This window comes from Triturus cristatus, chromosome 11 (assembly GCF_964204655.1).
Source record: "Triturus cristatus chromosome 11, aTriCri1.1, whole genome shotgun sequence".
NCBI classification, from domain to species: Eukaryota; Metazoa; Chordata; class Amphibia; order Caudata; family Salamandridae; genus Triturus; species Triturus cristatus.
In genome coordinates, this window is record NC_140594.1 from 176,195,264 (window position 1) to 176,212,524 (window position 17,261).

Below are 17,261 nucleotides of genomic sequence, written 5' to 3' on the forward strand. Positions count from 1 at the left end.
CCACACACCTTACCCGAAAGTGACATCCCTACCCCTCTGGAGCCATGACAGGGAAAGTAGCCTCCTTAATCAAAGTGGTGTGGAAAGCTGCAGGGATTTTGGATTTAACTTTGCTCTCTAAGGTACCAAGGTCTAATATATTGATGGAAATCCTACAGTCTACTTCTTGCCAAGCCTTTGATCCCATTCAACGAGGCTCTACAGGAAACTGGCTAATTTGGAGAAGCTTTCCTCATAGCCACCGTTCCAGAGACATTGCCAGATGCCACTGGCCAGCTCTGGGTGACCCCAAATTCTTGTCATTCTGTTCATCACCTCAGACCATAATGGCTCAGCCTTCACCTTCTAAACTGAACCCAAATGTCTTCCCTACAGCCCCTTCAGACAGGGAATCTAAAAATGTGTGCCATGGACCGGAAGGTTATTGCATCAGGCTGTTTCACTGTACATTTGGTGAGTGCAGCATGCCTGCTTGGCACAATGTCCATGCCTTGTGTGAGTTGGCAAAGCTGGAAGTTGTAAGCCTACTGGAGCACATACAGAAGTCCTTTCCTGAATTGGCAAGTGATGGATGGGTTGCCTAAAAAACTGAATCTGAAATACAGTTTGGATTCTGAGGATGCTGTAGTCTGATCACAGCTGTCGCTTTACACCAACATTCCTGGATGCATTCTACTGGCTTTTCATGAGATATTCAAGCCACTCTGATGGACATGCCCCTCAATGGTGAGCAGATTTTATGATGAAAAGGCTGACTCCTCCCTGAAGTGCTTCATAAGCCCACTCAACTGGAACTTGCCCTGCTTGCAAAGCTGTTCCATAAGCAATAAAGGGGGATAAATGGAGACAGCCCTCTCAACCAGTCTAGACACCTCAGTAAACTAACCAATTCTTTGTTGGCAAGGGTGGATCACAAGGTCAGCATCAGCAACAACAGATCCAGCCCAATCCATCCTCTGCCAGATCTTTGACTTCCCCTACTTATACCACCATCTTCTGGTGGGAATAGATTTTCCCACTTTTCCACCAATTGAGATTTGATTGTGAAGGATGCTGGGTCATCCAGCTGAGCCGCAAAGGTACATCCTGCCTGTCCTGTCCAGACCATCCTCCCTCCACCTGTATATGATTTCTGGCTTACACCTCACTTTTGAAAGGAGAGTTCCTTGCCCTACTAAGCAAAGTGACTGTAGATGTCATCCTTCTGGAAGAAAGACACACAGGATTTTACTCTATTTACATCTTGGTCCTCAAAAAGAACAGAACTGGGACCCATCCTGGATGTCCATCTACTGAACCTGTTCATCTGGCAGGTCAAGTTCAACATACTGTCCCTCAGCCAAGTCCTGCTTGCCCTGAACGCAGAAGATTGGTTGGCATCCCTGTGCCTCCAAGATGCCAGTCATTACCTGAAGTTCATTGAGGGGTGCCAGCACTACAGTTTGTGGACTAGCCATTTTTGGGTGTTAGCCACACCTTGTATTTTCACAGAAGTGCTGGCAACTGTGGCAGCTTCTCTTAGACTTTCGTGAGTTCATGTATTTCCATACCTGGCTAGTGAAGGTGGAGTCCCCCCAGTCTGGTCGTGGAACATATTCAGTGCGCAGTGACTTATCCGTGACTTAGGCTGTACTTTCACGTTCCAAGATTGTAACCTAACTCCAATGCAGTGCTTGACCTCCAAAGGCATGGTGTTAAAGTGTTTTCCTTCTCCCCAGAGGATTCTACATATACAGGTAAGATTTCTGACAAGTGCATCTCCTGGTCATACAGCTCTTCAGCCTACTTTGCCTCCTGGCCTTGTGCATTCTGCTGGTTTCACATGCCAGATGTAGTGTCTTTGAGGTCAATGGCTCTAGCACCAAAGGAGTGTCTCAGCTCAGTTACAGATTTTCAAGTCATTTCACCTGGACTTGCACTAGTGCATGGGTTATCCAATCAGATATCAACAGGAACAGGCTACCGCAGTGACGGATGCCTTCTTCCTAGGCTGGGGTGCCCATCTGAGTGACAAAATGACACGAGGAGCTTGGTCCTTGTCAGAGAAGCATATTCACATAAATGTGCTTGAACTGCAGGTGGAAGGCATTTCCCCCTTCATTATCAAGGAGCATTTTTCATACTGTGTTGTATAATACCACCACCGCCCAATAAATCAACAGGCAAGGTGGAGTGGGTTAGTGGGTGTTGTTTTGGGAGGCGATTTGCCTTTGTCAGTTGGCACGGTGGAGAAGTATTTTCTCAGTGAGAGCCTAACGGGCATGGTTTCTCAACATGACAGCAGACACTCTCAGACGCCTCTAACATGAGGACCATCAGTGGGACCTAGATCCTGACGTAACAGAAGTGATCTTCTCCATCCCTATGTATTTCTTCACCTTCAGCTCAGTACAGGAAGTGCCATACACTTCCCAAACACTGTGGCTGCACACACGGGGAATGAGCAGTACCATCTAGAGACCTTTTGCCTTCCTAATGAAGTTTCAGACATCCTCTTGGCTTCCAGGAACTTGTTGCAATATCCTTTTCGTTTAAACAAATGTGGGCAGTGGTGTGGGTCCAAGGGCTTGGATCTTTTTAGATCACACCTTTGTAACATCCTGCATTTTGTACTCTCTCTAGCACAGCATGGCTCCAGTCAACGTTTACCTAGCTGCCTTGTCACTTTTCATGTCTCTCCTTGATTATCTTTTGTTGTTTAGACACCACGTTTTCTTAAAGGTTTGCTCAACTTGTTTCCTCCCACTTCAGTAATTGTTCTTCAGTGGTATTTGAATCTTTTTGGATCTCTTGACATCTTTTTTTTGATCCAATGCCCAGTTGTCTAATTTGACTCCCCGCTTTGAAGGCAGTATTGTTAGTTGCAATAACTTCTGCATGTGAGGTCAGAGAACATTAGGCCCTCTGAGTTCCTCTTCCTTTCACAGTTTTTGTTTTACCCGGACAGGTCGCTCTTGCTTACCTTTTCAGCCTTCTTGCCTGAGGTGGATTCAGCCTCTCATATGGCCCTGTCCATCGTTCTACCTACTTCCTTTCCTCACCCTTATCCCACCAATGAGGAAGAGAGACTTCATAGACTGGATACCAGGCATGTGGTCTTCTGCTACATTGACTGTACTCAGTCAGGAAAAAAAGGTGTTGTCAAAATGCACTATTTGTTATTAGATCATCTTATGTATTAAGATCTTGCACACCTTGGCCAAGGAAGCTCCTCTTGAGGCCTACCCCACTGGGGCCATGACTGCTTTCACGGTTCTCACCTGAGGTGTTTTGATGGCTGAAATCTGTCGGGGGAGGGGGGAGCATGATGTCACCTTGCATACATTTGCTAAGCATTACTTCTTCACAGTCCAAGCAAGCAGTGCTGCATACTTTGCCAAGGCTGTGCTGCATGACTTCCTTGGTTAATTGGCACAACTCATTCCCCCTCCTGGAGGGTATTGCTTTGGGACCCATTCTAAAGGTGTGAAATCTGCAGGAAGATGCATCCATCACAAGTAAAAGTTACTTAACTTTGGGCACAACATTTCTAGTGCATACATAATCTCCCTGTGGATTCCGTTCCTCCTCCCCTGATGAGTCAGTGGCATATATAATAAGTTCCTAAGGCATCCAAACATGTTGTTCTGTTACAGCCATTTTTGCTTTCTAGGTTCTTCTCTGTATGCCTTGCAAAAGCGAAGATGAAGTTTAGGAACTGATATCAGCGCAAAGGTTGGTGCCTGTTATACACAGGTGCCGGCATGTCTGGCATGTCTGGCAGGTGGCATTGTTGTTGGAGCCGCATGGTGCCACCTAGCTGTGCTGTAAAACTATTGCTGGGAATAGCTTTTCAGAACCAGTCTGAATTCGGGTGAATATTCTAAAGGTGAGGAATCTACAGGAAGATTATGTCTCCACCAGAAATATTGTCACCAAAGATAGGTAACTGTTTTGTCTTTCCTGTAGAGGCATAACAAGTCTAACTGCAACTTTCTCTGTATGCCCAAGTCATTTCTTCACATTATCATTGAACACAGAACATAGGTAAACAACACTACTTATTGCTGGGTTCTGTCAGTGGAGTACAGCTACTCACATATGCAGGAGACGGATCGAAGACCGGTGGTACGTCTGTCAGTCAAAAGCCGTCCTCTGCGACTTAGCATTCAGCTTTCCGCTTCTGAAGGGATGCACAAAAACACATTTCAGTTTGCCTTGCATGGTGGCAGTTGCTGCATTATGGGTGTGCCAAGCTTGAGGTGAAGAAAGTGAGACACCTGCTTGTCCCAAAATGTGGCTACCCTCTGACTGTAGCTTGGCGGAAGCCATAATTCTTGTTTGAAGCAGAAATCCCATTGTTTCCGGGGAACGAGTATTGAGCGGACAGACTAAACCATTGCCCCACGTGGTGCCTAGCGCAGTTCTCCAAGTTGATCAGGTCAGCAAAGAGCCTCTCCAGAGAAAGGCGGCGCATAACCTCAGAGTATCTGGTGGCCAAGCCATGGGAGCCATATGTGTTTGTTATTTCCCCTCTCAGAGCAATGTTCTCCCAGTGTTTACTCCCTGAGATCTTGACCTTGCATCTGACCAGGCCACCTCTAAACCATGGACCTGTGATCCCAGACAGAAGACCTGGTAGGATACTAAAGGTTCTTCCAAAACTCATATAGGTGGTGTCAGAAAGCATCAAATACTAGGGTAGACATTATTGGCTTACAATTAAAAATGTTTTTCTAACTTCTAAATGTTTATGTATATCTCAGCTGACAACGAATAAGTGGCTGCCAAATTAAAAGCCATCCCGACTTTAACAAATGTACATACACCTTGGGTGTGACTCAAAAGGGACATTTGCAACATGTACCCTCATAAACAAAGTCCTTTCGGGCCCTGGTTATAACCTATAAGCTTTGCAAGCATGACCCCTTCCAACACTTTTCCAGTTTCTTTGCCTAAATAAATTCCTTAAAAATAGTGAGATTACATTTTAGATCAAGCAGAGCATTTCTGATTTTAGCAATAAAACATATTTTACATATTTACAGAAGCTGTGCTATTATGAAGTTGCTTAACTAGACTTTGAATTTCCGAATGCTTGTGTTCTTTGCAGATTGACCTCACTAACTTGCAAACTGAGCAACGACTCACTGATGAAGGCAAGCGCTCCACCCTGAAGGATTCAGAGGTAAGTCACTGCATAATGGCTTTCGGGATCTATATGGGGAAAAAAAAAACCTTATACTGAGCCCCATCAAAGAAATCTGATTTCTGGGCGAGATGTACACTGTCTATTAGCACCTTTCCACGAGGACTGAGTTCCCTGTGCAGTCTCTTATAGAAGTAGATCAGTGTAACACAACAGAGGCTTCTTTCCCTCCCCAATGCTGACTTGCTTTCTTGGTGGTGACCTTTTATCATGCACCTGGTTGGTGGTGAGGAAGCCCCTCTTTCTGCTGATGGGGGCTTTTCCAGTAGGAGGTAATCTTAGTAGCAAGACTTTGAGAAACCTTATTTACACCTGCAGGAATTTACTAAAGAGCTCCAGGCAAGCATTAATGCGTTTACAACTGTGGATTACTCCAGGAAGAGTGTGGAGAAATATGCAGTAGTAAATCCCACTCGGGTGAAAATTGGGTGATTGGTTTGGTGTAAATCTGTTCAACAGTTCCCAAGAAACTAGAAAAGCGTTGGGTCGGCTTGAAAAAGGGCACAAAGTGAGCGATATTGGGGAACCGTTAGTCTGTGAAACGCCTCAAGCCTGTGTCCATGGACAGTGTGCTGAGCCACATTACAAAAAAGTATTTAATTGTACTAAGGGGCGTTTTTCCTGTTGCCCATTTCAAAGCTGCCAGCTGTAACCTTCACGCTGCCCATTGTTCTGCACTTAGAGCAGGAAGGAATCTGCTGACCTCAAATGGGTTATTCTTTATGGCATCTTCAAAAAAGAGAGCCACCCAGATTGTCAGCGTGTAACCCCTATAACAGAACATACTATAGCAAAAATAGGGGTTCATTTTATGGGTTGCACCTGGTGTATCAACTTTTGTCTGATGAACCTTAGACTATGTCATGTCCACAGGCGTTAGATCTTGAACATGGCTCGCTGAGCGCTCCCGTCCCCATCTCACTTCAGCAGCCCGTCATGCTCCACACATCTTGAGCTGCAATATCTTTGGGGTTGCTATAATGTTTTGAAACTGGTTAAAGCTAATACTCTCATGAACTGTGCTTTGCTTCTTCTGGCAAATCAATGAAAGCCCACCCCTGCAACGTCTTCCGAGGACTTCCGCAAACCTCCTGTTGTCCAATTACATTGTCTTCCTTTCTTTCCATGGCTAGGCCAAGCTGCAGAAGATCACAGTAGATGCCAACCGCTACGAGAAACAATACAAGGAGAGCAGCAAGGCTCTGGACCAGCTCATGCTCTCCATTGAGCATCTCTTCAAGGCCATTGACTGTGACCCGGCGGTGATTAATAGATTGCTGGGAGTGAGCGAAGGCATCACACATGCAACCATGATGCTGTATTTTAGTAAGTACTAGAGCTTTGTTCTGTGGCAATATGTGCACTGTCTCCTGAACACTCCAAGGATACTGATGGCTGCCTGGTATATCAGACCTGGGAGGAAGCAACCCTCATGTTCACAGAGGAGCTGCAGCACCTTTGTGTCTAGTCTAGTTAATGTCCAACTCTGCTGTTCACCAGGCATCTTGCCTCCAAGATTCTTTCTCCCACCCAAGGTGTTTATGACCTTATCCACTGTGGTTCTGTTTCTTTGCATTCTTGCACAATAAATAAAGAAACAAACAATTAAACTAAATAAATAAACACACTGGTGCAAGTTGGATTTCAGACTCCATGAAAAAGAGAAGCAAAAGTGCTGATTTAAAAACCCTCTTGCATCTCATTTTGTTTACCTTGTGACCATCTTCTCCATCCACCGCATCTCCATCACACCTCACACCTCTCGGTCATCCTCCATTGATCCCGCCAAATGAATCCTCTTCGTACCATTCAGGGTTTTTTTTTCTAGAGAGATTGGCACATCAAACAGCTATTTCTACCACCTTGTGCATGGAACTACCTCCACTGTAGTGCATGTGGAGCATGAGTGATTGATTTATTCATTTATGTGTCATTTATTCATTTTTGTTAAAAAAAACCCTGTGCTAAAAACGTTGATTCTTTCACACAAATAATATCCCTTCACTGTGATTAGCAGGGCAACACCTTCCCTTGGCTAATATTATCTCCTTTCAGAAGATGTCCATCATTAGAATATGTCCTATATGCTTCTTGTGTGATTGGTAGGCTTTGGCTTTGTTTCCTAGGTGTCATTGAGGAGAAAGCCAATGAGCTCCTGAGAATTCAAGCCTTCCAACGCATTAAAGATCTAGAAGAACCAGACATGGCTGACACTTCCCTGAACCCCTTCTTGGGTGCTGCAGGACTCCTTAAAGTTGTACCTCCCGTTAAATTGAGCTTACCCATCATTGTTGATGAAGCGGAACCTGACGATACGGATGATACAGGTAACTTGAAGTTCTATTCCTCTGTACTTGACAGACTTCTTAGGGTGAAAACAGGTAATGCAGTAGACAGGTGTGATAAGTATATTTCTGGGACTGAGACACTCAGAAGCTGATGAGCGACTCTTCAGACAGGGTAGCGCTATCTGCAAGGCAGGTAACCTGAAAAAAATGTCCTTGGCCTGGATGTTGGGACACAAACTGCCCTAGGGACTCTCCAGAAAGACAACACCAATAGTATTTGAGCCTGTGAACCTCTTGTGCGTCCCCCATGAGAGGCAGGCCTGTACTTATATTGCTTTCATGGTTGGTATCTGGAAAGACTGTCAGAGACCAGTCTACTGAGGCCCCCTGAAACAGCTCAAAGTTAAGCTGAAGTCTTTAATGAAGAGTGAGTCACCTCACAGCAGAGACCAACATTAAACCCAAAAGCAAAGCGCACAGTACAGTGACATAGCAGCAAGCACTGGACGGCATAGGACAGCCTTGTATACCCTGGGGCATATTTACAAGGGCATTGTGCCACTGGAGTGTCACTTTTTATGACGCTCCAGTGGAGTAATACCCTGCTCCATAGCTACAATGCGGCACTAAGCCACTTTGTATGGCTTAAAGCCCCATTGTAAATATCGTACCCTTTCACGCAGTTTTCTGCGTCAAAGGGGCATGCAATGGGTGTTGCTGTGGGCATTCCACAGCAACACCTATTGCTTTTGCACGCTGCCCCAGGTTTACAAGGATCTGTAGATCTGAGGCAGCGTCAAAAACTAACACCATAGAAAATCAGGCGTTACAATTTCCAATGATGAGAAATACTTTTATTTCTCCTCGTTTTTTGCTCTTTCTATGTGTGCTGCATTCTGCACACACATAAAAGGACCAAATTGCCTTTAATGATTGTTTCTGTGCAGGAAGGTTCATCCCTGCAACGCAAGCACCCTTGTACCATGGGGCAACGGTGTCTCTGTTGGCGCTAGACAGCTGCTTTGGCTCCGGCGCAAGGGAAAAACACAGGGGTGTGCCGTATTCTTTTCAATATGGCTCATCCTGGCGTTTTTTAAATGACGCAAAGCGCGGCACTGCTAAATTGCGTGAAGCGCAGTGCTGCGTCAATTCTTTGTACATATGCCCCCTTGTATCCATATTGTAATGCAAGGTTCAGGCCTTTAGATTGTTTCTGGACAATAAGTGAAAACCAAAACTGAATCTGGGTCTGAAAACATGAGCGATGCACTCCACAAAGTCCTATGCATGGTCTAGTGTGGACCAAAGTGCATGTTCGTTCAGATCAACAAATGGCATCTACATTGGCATTCCCTAAATGTGGCATAATGTAACTACTAATTACAGCTTCATAAATGTATCTTTCAAAGAGTTCACTACTGATTCAAGCTCTGGTCTTGAGCTAGTTCCAAGTCTTCTATCTTGCAGCCTCTGTTATGTATTATCATGCATACTGCTACACACAGAAACATACTGTTCAGTCCCCACTGAAGAGTGTGTTCTTGTATCTAAACCATTAGACTGCAAAACAGCAAACAAAAAGGTAGAGGTATACGTTGTGTCATAAGGCATTTGCAAAAACTTTGATGTGAGAAAGTAACAATTTTTAACTTTATGCATATTTTTTCTCCGTTGTAATTCGTTATGGTAAGCTCAACATACCTTCTCGCCTCTTTTATGGTTGGAGTCCCCATACTGACTCCTTTTCCACGCTTCTTCAACACCCTCTCTTTACTTCTTCCCCAGTGTGATCTCCCCTAACCTCATCTTCTCTCTCCCTTGCATTCCACCATTTTTCTCTCTCTTCCTCGCCAGTCGTGTCTTTTTCTTTTTACTTCTCCTGCATGGCCCTCCTAGAATCAAAAAGCCATTTTCCTTCCATTCTTTTATCTCATTTACCCGCCTGTGTTCCCTTTTCCTCTTTTGCAGCAAATGTGGCCATCACCTGTGATCATTAACAGACCCCTTATGCTGACCTGTTATGAGTCAGCCATCTCTTAGTGGTGTAGTACATATAGGTGCATATTCACAAGGATCTACCACTGAGTTAATGGCACTTTATCGCAGCCAAAGTTGCAATAAACTTATCACCCTAATCACAAGCTGGTGTTCACATCCCACAGCACCTGTTTATCGGCGATAGCAGCCGCAAAAAACATTGCCACAGATGACCCCCGCAGCTATCGCTAATGAGATGCAGAGTAGGCGTTCCCATGCAAAAAGCCGTGAAAACAGCACTCCACAACATTCACAACGACCAGCCAGAACTGCGATAAGAACACAAAACAGGCGATAAGGCGCATTAGCAGCAGGAAAATAACACCTAATCTGACCTGGTGCAAAGTCGGACCACAGCCTGCACCACAAAAGGGAGCACAGCCCAGAGCCACACCTGAAGAACAACACATGCACCCGGGCAGCTGACATTGCAGCCCGGAGGGCCGAAAGGGCAACAACACCCGCTGCCACCACCCCTAGGACCTCCCCTCCCCAGCACACCCCCGACCAAAAACATGCCACATCAGCTACATCTAAACATGTACAAAATAATCTGCATGATGTCGCACAATCACAACTGGTGACATGCATGTGTCGTCACAAAAATGAGCATTACACATTCACTTTCGAAGCCACAAATGAAACTTTATTAAAATGAACACTGAAATGAAAGACACATGGCGGCTCCCCTCGGGACAATCCGTAGGTCACAGCCTGCAAGATAAAAATCATGATGAGAAAGTGTGTCCTGCGCACTTCAAAGGACAGAGAGAGAGCGAAGGAGAGAGAGAGGAAGAGAGGGAGAGAGAGAGAGATAAGAAGAGAGGGGGAGAGAGAGAGAGAAGAAGAGGGGGAGAGACAGAGAAGAAGAAAGGGGAGAGAGAGAGAAGAAGAGAGGGGGAGAGAGAGAGAAGAAGAGAGGGGGAGAGAGAGAGAAGAATAGAGGGAGAGAGAGAGAGTGCCGCCCCTGCGCACCCAGGCCACACTGCTCACCTGCTGCCACCGGTGTGTCTCCAACCACTTGCCGGTATGTATAGCAGTTCACCAGGTCACACATCTGATACAGACCCGTCATCTGAAACAGAGTCCAGATACATGATTGGCACAGTATACACAATTGCACAAGACAACATCACCTGCCCGCCCATGCACACCCAGGCAGAGGCACCCCAGCCCCTCTCGCTGCCCATCGGAGCATGCCCGCCTGTGCACACCCAGGCCTCACTGCTCACCTTCCGCCACCGGCGTGCAGACAGGAGGTCCCACCACGTGCCGCTGCCAGCCATAAGCCCGGGGTCCGCGGACATGCCACCCTCCACATCATGCAGCCCCGCTCCGCAGGCCACCAGGTCTCACGTTTGGTGCTGGATCTTGATTACTCCATGGCAGAGGACATACCAGTGCACCCGGCCTCATCGCAGGCTGCACACCCGCTCAGCCCAATAGGTGCCACTAACTCTGGGATCCCGGAAGTGACGCCACGTGGCGGTAGGCCCGCGCTACCCACTGGCTCTGGCCTACACTGCGGTCCAGCAGGGCACACAAAACCAGAGCTGTCCAGGCCGCCGGGATGGGGCATCATCGCAGGCTGCACACCCGCTCAGCAGCTTAAGGTGCCCCTACCTCAGTGCACCCAAAGTCACCATCCCGTGGCAGGGTGCCTGTGCCGGCCACAATGTTCCAGGTGCCACTAACCCTGTGCGCAACAACTCATGGGCCCTTTATGATTGAGAACCGTGGAGCGTCCGTCATCCAGTCACCACCGGCAGAGGGGAATGTGATGGCGTCGGCTCCTTATGTTGGCGGAGTCACATGACCTATGACGCCTGTGCCGGATGGGTGTGGTGTGCGTGCAAACCTGCCCTCAGGGAGTGGCTTTGACATGCTGACAACTAGACCAGTGACCTGCACACCACCAGCCAGTATGCCTGTGACGGGTAGCAGTGAGGGCCCCCCCTCGGAGTGTAAGTGGAGTGGTCTGGCCTGCCGTACGCCGGACCAGCTCAGGGCTTGCAACAATGACTCATGGGCTCTGGGTGTGGTTCAGTCCATGTCCAGACATGGAAGTGACTGATGAGTGTGTCCCTGTTGTAGTGTCCACGGCACCCGGTACACAATATGCAATGTAGCACCCTCTGACTGGCATCCCACAGGATGAGCATCATTGACGCAAGGGAAATCACTGTCCCTACATTCATCCACACATTCATACATGAATGATGAAAGACATAACACAGCCGTGCGTCACTGGATGTTTATTGCACATCCAGTGCAGTTCTGCAGCTGGAGCAGTACAGGGCAATGCCGAGCACACTACACAATATGGGCCCGTGGAGGACTAGCCAGAGTCCATCCGGGGATGACATGTACTGCGGAAGAGGAAGGGTACAGTCCGCAGTCTGGTCGCCGTGTCATTGGTCATCAAACAGGATATGGCAGTCCATGTCGCTGTCCAAGGTGAGTGCATTGGAGTGTATCGGGGGTCAGTGGAAGGTCATGGGTCCAAGTGCGGCACCAAGCAGAAACAGGCCAGGTGGCGGAAATGAATGCTAGTGCCTCCTGATCACAAACCCATCCACGTCCTCGTCCCCAGATGTGTGCTCTGCCCCACCTGTGGGTATTGCATTACCGGCTGAGGCACTGTGTGCCACTGACACATCAGGTGCCGGAGTGGATACGTCTGCTGCACTGTGAGGCAATGGCACACCAGGAGGCGGCGATGTGGATGGTGTGGGGCCAGCAGCATTCATCATCGCCACGCCTTGTGGCAGCAATGCCATGATGAGGATCTGCAGGGCATGGTAGATCCCAGCTACATTTCGCTGGTGTGCAGCGGTGGCTGCCATCCTTTCCGCCTCCATCCGCACCATGTCCTCCCTGAGCCTCCGCATGTGTGCCAGCTCACGGCTGGTATCGCTGGAGCCCCTCTGAGCGGACAGATGTTCTTCTCTCCACGTCATGACTCCAGCGATGTCAGTCAGGGCTCGTTGGAGACCATGGAGCGGGCCTAGACACCCATGGATGGCGTCCAGTTTGGTAGCAATGAGGTCGAACCCCACCGACACCTGCTCAGCCATCACCCTCTGGCCCTTCAGCACACGGCGTTGGAAGGCCGTGTGTTGTTCTTGGGGGTCTTGGGAGACTGCCGGGGCCATGGGTGCCTTCTGCTGGGTGGTTTGGATGGTGGGTGGGGTCTCCTCGATGCAGCTGGGCAGCACTGATCCTGGAGGTGAGTCGCGGATGATGTCAATGATGTCTAGAAGGGCTTGTGCGTCGATGCTGTGGTTGTCCTCCTCGTCATCAGTGAAGAGTGGCTGAGACTGCTCTGCAGGGGGTATTGACGGTGGCCCTGCAATGTGATGTGGAGATGGTGTATTGCAATGTGTCCACATGTATGTAGCCACATGGTACATGTTGACATTCATACAGCATGGCATTGTACATTGTGACAGTCTATAGATCTGGGCAATGACCCAGAGTCATTGAGGGTGTGCACTGTGCTCTGCTTGATTGTGCATGTGTGCCATTGTAGCCATCTCCACCCATCTCCCCAGTACCTGGTGGTCACTCACCCTGTTGCGGTTGTGTTGTGTCCTGTCGAGCAATGTCCAGTGCCCCGTCTCCGGCCACAGTATCCACACTGATGACTGTCGACACCAGCTCCTCCATGTTATCTAGCATGAGCTGTGGCGCTGGGCCCCCACCTCCAGTCTGCATTGCTGTCTTCTGGTTGGCTGCGAGTTTCTTCTTGGTCTTTCGCTTGATGTCATTCCATCGCCTCTTGACCTCGTCCATTGTCCTCTTGTGCTCTCCGACGGCATTCACCTTGTCCACGATGTCCCGCCATATTCCATTTTTGGTGCCCAGTGACACGTTGGAGGTGACGAACAGTTGTTAATGATGTTCCATCACCTCCGTGATTATGATCCTGTTCGCCTGCGGACTGAACTTCGCCTTCCTCTTCTTTCTTGTACTTGCCCTTCCCTGTCCCCGAGGTCCCGGGCTGGTCATCCGGGGTGCCTGTGGGGTTGCACTCGTCCTGTGTTCCTGCTCCGGCTGCCTCTATGGTGCTTGGGTGTTGGTCAGTTTGTGTTTGGGTGTTTTTTCTACTTTTATGGTGATTTTTCCCACCTGCCAGGTGTGTGTTGCAGGCCTGGCGCTGCTTATCGCTGATTTCCTCATCGCGCTTTGCCCCATCGCAGGTTTTTTCACGTTGGGGTCTGTGTTTTTATCTCCATCGAGGTGGTTGTATCGCGGGCATTGGCCGCGGTTTCGGCAAACTATCGCATGGGGCCGCCTTGTTGTGAATTCCACATTGACACAGGGTTATTTTCCCGCAATAGGCTGCGATGTGTAAAGTTGCGTTAACATTTTTTGGTGATGTTTAGCACACATTCTTGTGAATATACCCCATAGTGTTTTTACCTTTTTTGTTCCCACACCGTTTTGTTAACTACATTTTTAGTTCTCCACTTTTTTAATACAAATATTTTTCTATTTCTTTACTGCAAACCCAGAGAACACATTTGCGGCTCCATGCCAGGTGCTGGCACTGGCATGTCCCCTGCTTGGTGTGCTGATATGACCCCCTACCTTGGGCGCCCAACTGCAAGTACCTGATATCCTGATTTTCGCTATTACCCCTAGCCTAACACTAATCTAGCGTGTGCTCAGGGGCGTAGGCCTGCACCTTGACATACTTAGGTCATAGATCTGGCCTGTGACCTGATGGGGTGCACCAAGTATGCCTTCATTGTACTGATGATGGATTACTGTTCCTGTCATGGGTTTAACACATGGAAAGGTGGTAGCAATGTACCATGTTTTGTCAATCCATAGTTGTGGTCAGACGTTTTTATCTGTGTCAATGGAGTTTAGGCCTTTTGCCCACTCGTGGAAAGTTCTGCTTCTTTCAGCTAACTCGTATCCTAGCGCTAGCATGCCAAGTGTACATTGTCTGTGTAGCCTGTGTAATATCTGCATGGGGTGCAAAACTGAGCCAGAGTAATGGAGGTATATTTGATCCATTTTGGATACCCGTACCCTGGTCTTGCGCACAAACTGGAGGTATGGTTGTTTTCCTAGACAGTGTACGTGTACTGCTCACATCCCATTAGTTACGGAAAAGGGCTCCAGTGGCGGGACGGAAAGGGGGCAGCAGAACGCACGCGATCACTCACGCGTCGATTCGCGGGGCACCTGCACACATGCGTCAGCTTTCTTTGAAAAGGCAGCACTGCAGGAGCTCTTCGCCGGTGAATTCGGGCCGCCACGAGGCCTCACTGATATGCGGGAAGCCTCCGGCAATGCTCGCGGAGATCGAGGCACACCCGCGGGAGGGGCCGCTCGGCAACAGGCAAGAGCGTGGCGCTGGCAGGTGCGTGGCACGGCGGGTCTGAGGTAGGGCAGCAGCAGCTGGCACCACCTCGTCGCCAGTGTAGTGTCGTGGGGGTCTGGGCCCACGAGGCTTAATAATGACACAGCACGCCAGTATGTGTATATCAGTCAGCTCGTAACTAACTCCGCCCAGAGCCCTGGGCTTTTTATTGTCATGCTCACGTGGTCTCAACCTTGGTCGAGACCACTTCCAAACACTTCAAACTGGGGGTTTGCTTGTACGCAAATCTACCCCTATCATGACGAGAGGCGTGGGCTGTCCCATCGCCTCTCGCGATATTACAAGGGGTTGCTGGTGGGCTCTGCCGGCGCTCTGCTGCTCCGGGGGGTGCCCTCCTTGTCCTCCGAGGAGGCGCTCGTCTCCTCGAGTTCTGTGAAGTGGCTGGAGCTGCCGGGGGTCGCCTGCTCGGAGGGGGGGGGGGGTGCAGAGGAGGAAGGCGGCTGCTCGTTGTTGGAGCAGGGCAAGGGCTCCGGCGAGGACAGGGAGCAGCTGGGCGCCTGCCTGAACCTGCCCTCCTGGGCGGCCGGGGGGGGGGGCTGAGGCGAAGCCGCGGGAGCGGTCTCCCACCGCTCCGAAGTGGCCGGAAGAGGCTTGCCGGTTTACTGTGAGGTCCATGCCATTGTAGTTATAGCTATACGAGCTGGAGTGCATGCAGCCAGAGTCCCTGTAAGAGCCGTTCATGGCGCTGCCATTCCCATAATTTAGCAACTGATATTTGGGGCCATTCGCATTGCGCCCCGAGTTCACAAAATAAGAGCTCATTTGGGTTACTTTGGAGGCCTTGAGTTGTGGATCATGGTCGTTATTACCCTTCTGCTTCGGGATTTATGACGAATTCATGAACTATAGCCCAAGCACTGTACTTCGTTTTGCGATGTATGCGGCCTGATATGGGGGATGGGGGTGCGCGCCGCCGAGTCACGTACCTTGTATATTATCACTGATCACACTTCAAATATGATTGCCTAATATTGCCTATTGACCTCAAACACTTCATTTGCATGTGTGACTGGCCGCCTTGTCGCCACCAGAGCCAAACAAGCGATTGCAATGCAATAGGTCTCGCATTTATGCGAGTTTGAGCTATTGACTTTGCAAATAACAATGCCTTTTATTTTTGTTTTCATTTTAAAAACATAAATAAAAGTCATTGTCATTTACAATGCCATTAGCTTACACTCGGGTAACTGAGAGACCTATTGCATTGCAAATGCTTGTTTTATCTCTACGAGGCCTGTGGAACATGTCCCGGAGAGATCCTCATAAATTGGCAGGCTTACCTACACGGTTATGTAACATGCAGCACCGGCTCTGCTGCCAAGCTACTTTCTGTTTACTTTTTTTGGTTACACAATTTATCTTTCCTATTTTTTTCATTTCCTCCCAATGTTTGCAGACATTGGGACATTGTGAACAGAAGAGGAATATACTTCCTAGTATCCAGTGCACATACAGATGTTTGCACAGGCGTCCTAGTGTCCTTTTGCCTATGTAATAGATGTACAGCTGCTGTTGACAAAATTATTTAAGCTCATTCCCCCAGAAAGCTTAAAGAAGCCTGACGTTGGTCACACTTGGACATGTACATGTTTTTAAAAAAATCTTATCCAAAGTTTCTTCTTTTTTTGCGGGCCATTGCATCTCGGTTCCTCTGAACTGGTTGTCAATGGAATCTGATAATGCTGAAAGCATTGGCTTGTCAAATATATCTATAAAAGTAGAGTTGGCTAAACTAAACACAGTCCTTTCTAAGAGGGCCTAAGATGGATAGCTATAGTGCAAATATTCCACCCCCGTGTGTGTGTGTCACGGAGTAATCAACACCAAAAACATGGTAAAATTGTGAGACTCCATGTAACAAAATGCCTGTCTACTGACTATAACACAGTGCAAGAGCAAACCACCTAAAAAGAGGAATTGCCTTTAACGTATGTTTTTCCCAGTAGGCCAGTACGGCCTACTGACTCTATTGTAAGTTTTCATAATAAGCAGATCCGACCTATGGCGTGGAACAGAACATTTCCCAACTAGCCAATCAGGCTTTTTGTCTCTATCATTGGCTCGTCACTTGAACCATCTCAGGCCTGTATTGCATGGTGCATAAACTTTCCCACAAGGCAACTATCGTGCATGCAGTTCTACAGTTACAAATATATATAAAATTAAAATTGGGAAAAACAATAAACAGCCCCTTCCAGAGGGCCTATCAAGGATTCTTCCAGCGCATATCTTCGACCCCCCCAGGGCATGCCAGAGGTGTGACCAACACAAACCCCTCACCTATTACAATAATAAATGAGAAACCATGTGACAACATACCTCTGTGTTGATTACTATAACATGCAAAGGT

At 48.2% G+C, this 17,261-nt stretch overlaps 1 protein-coding gene and 1 pseudogene across 7 annotated transcripts in view; one reads left to right on the plus strand and one right to left on the minus strand.

Moving 5' to 3' along the window:
• The window catches only part of CCDC63 (coiled-coil domain containing 63), a 158,599-nt gene that overhangs the window by 111,118 nt on the left and 30,220 nt on the right, over window positions 1-17,261 (plus strand). For all 7 annotated transcript variants that reach the window (XM_085634102.1, XM_085634105.1, XM_085634107.1 and 4 more), the window contains 3 exons: window positions 5,093-5,167; window positions 6,322-6,514; window positions 7,315-7,515. In XM_085634102.1, the coding sequence (XP_085490228.1) occupies window positions 5,093-5,167; window positions 6,322-6,514; window positions 7,315-7,515 (469 nt within the window). The remainder of the gene's footprint in view (window positions 1-5,092; window positions 5,168-6,321; window positions 6,515-7,314; window positions 7,516-17,261) is intronic.
• On the minus strand, window positions 15,190-15,673 carry LOC146783856 (homeobox protein Hox-B5-like; annotated as a pseudogene).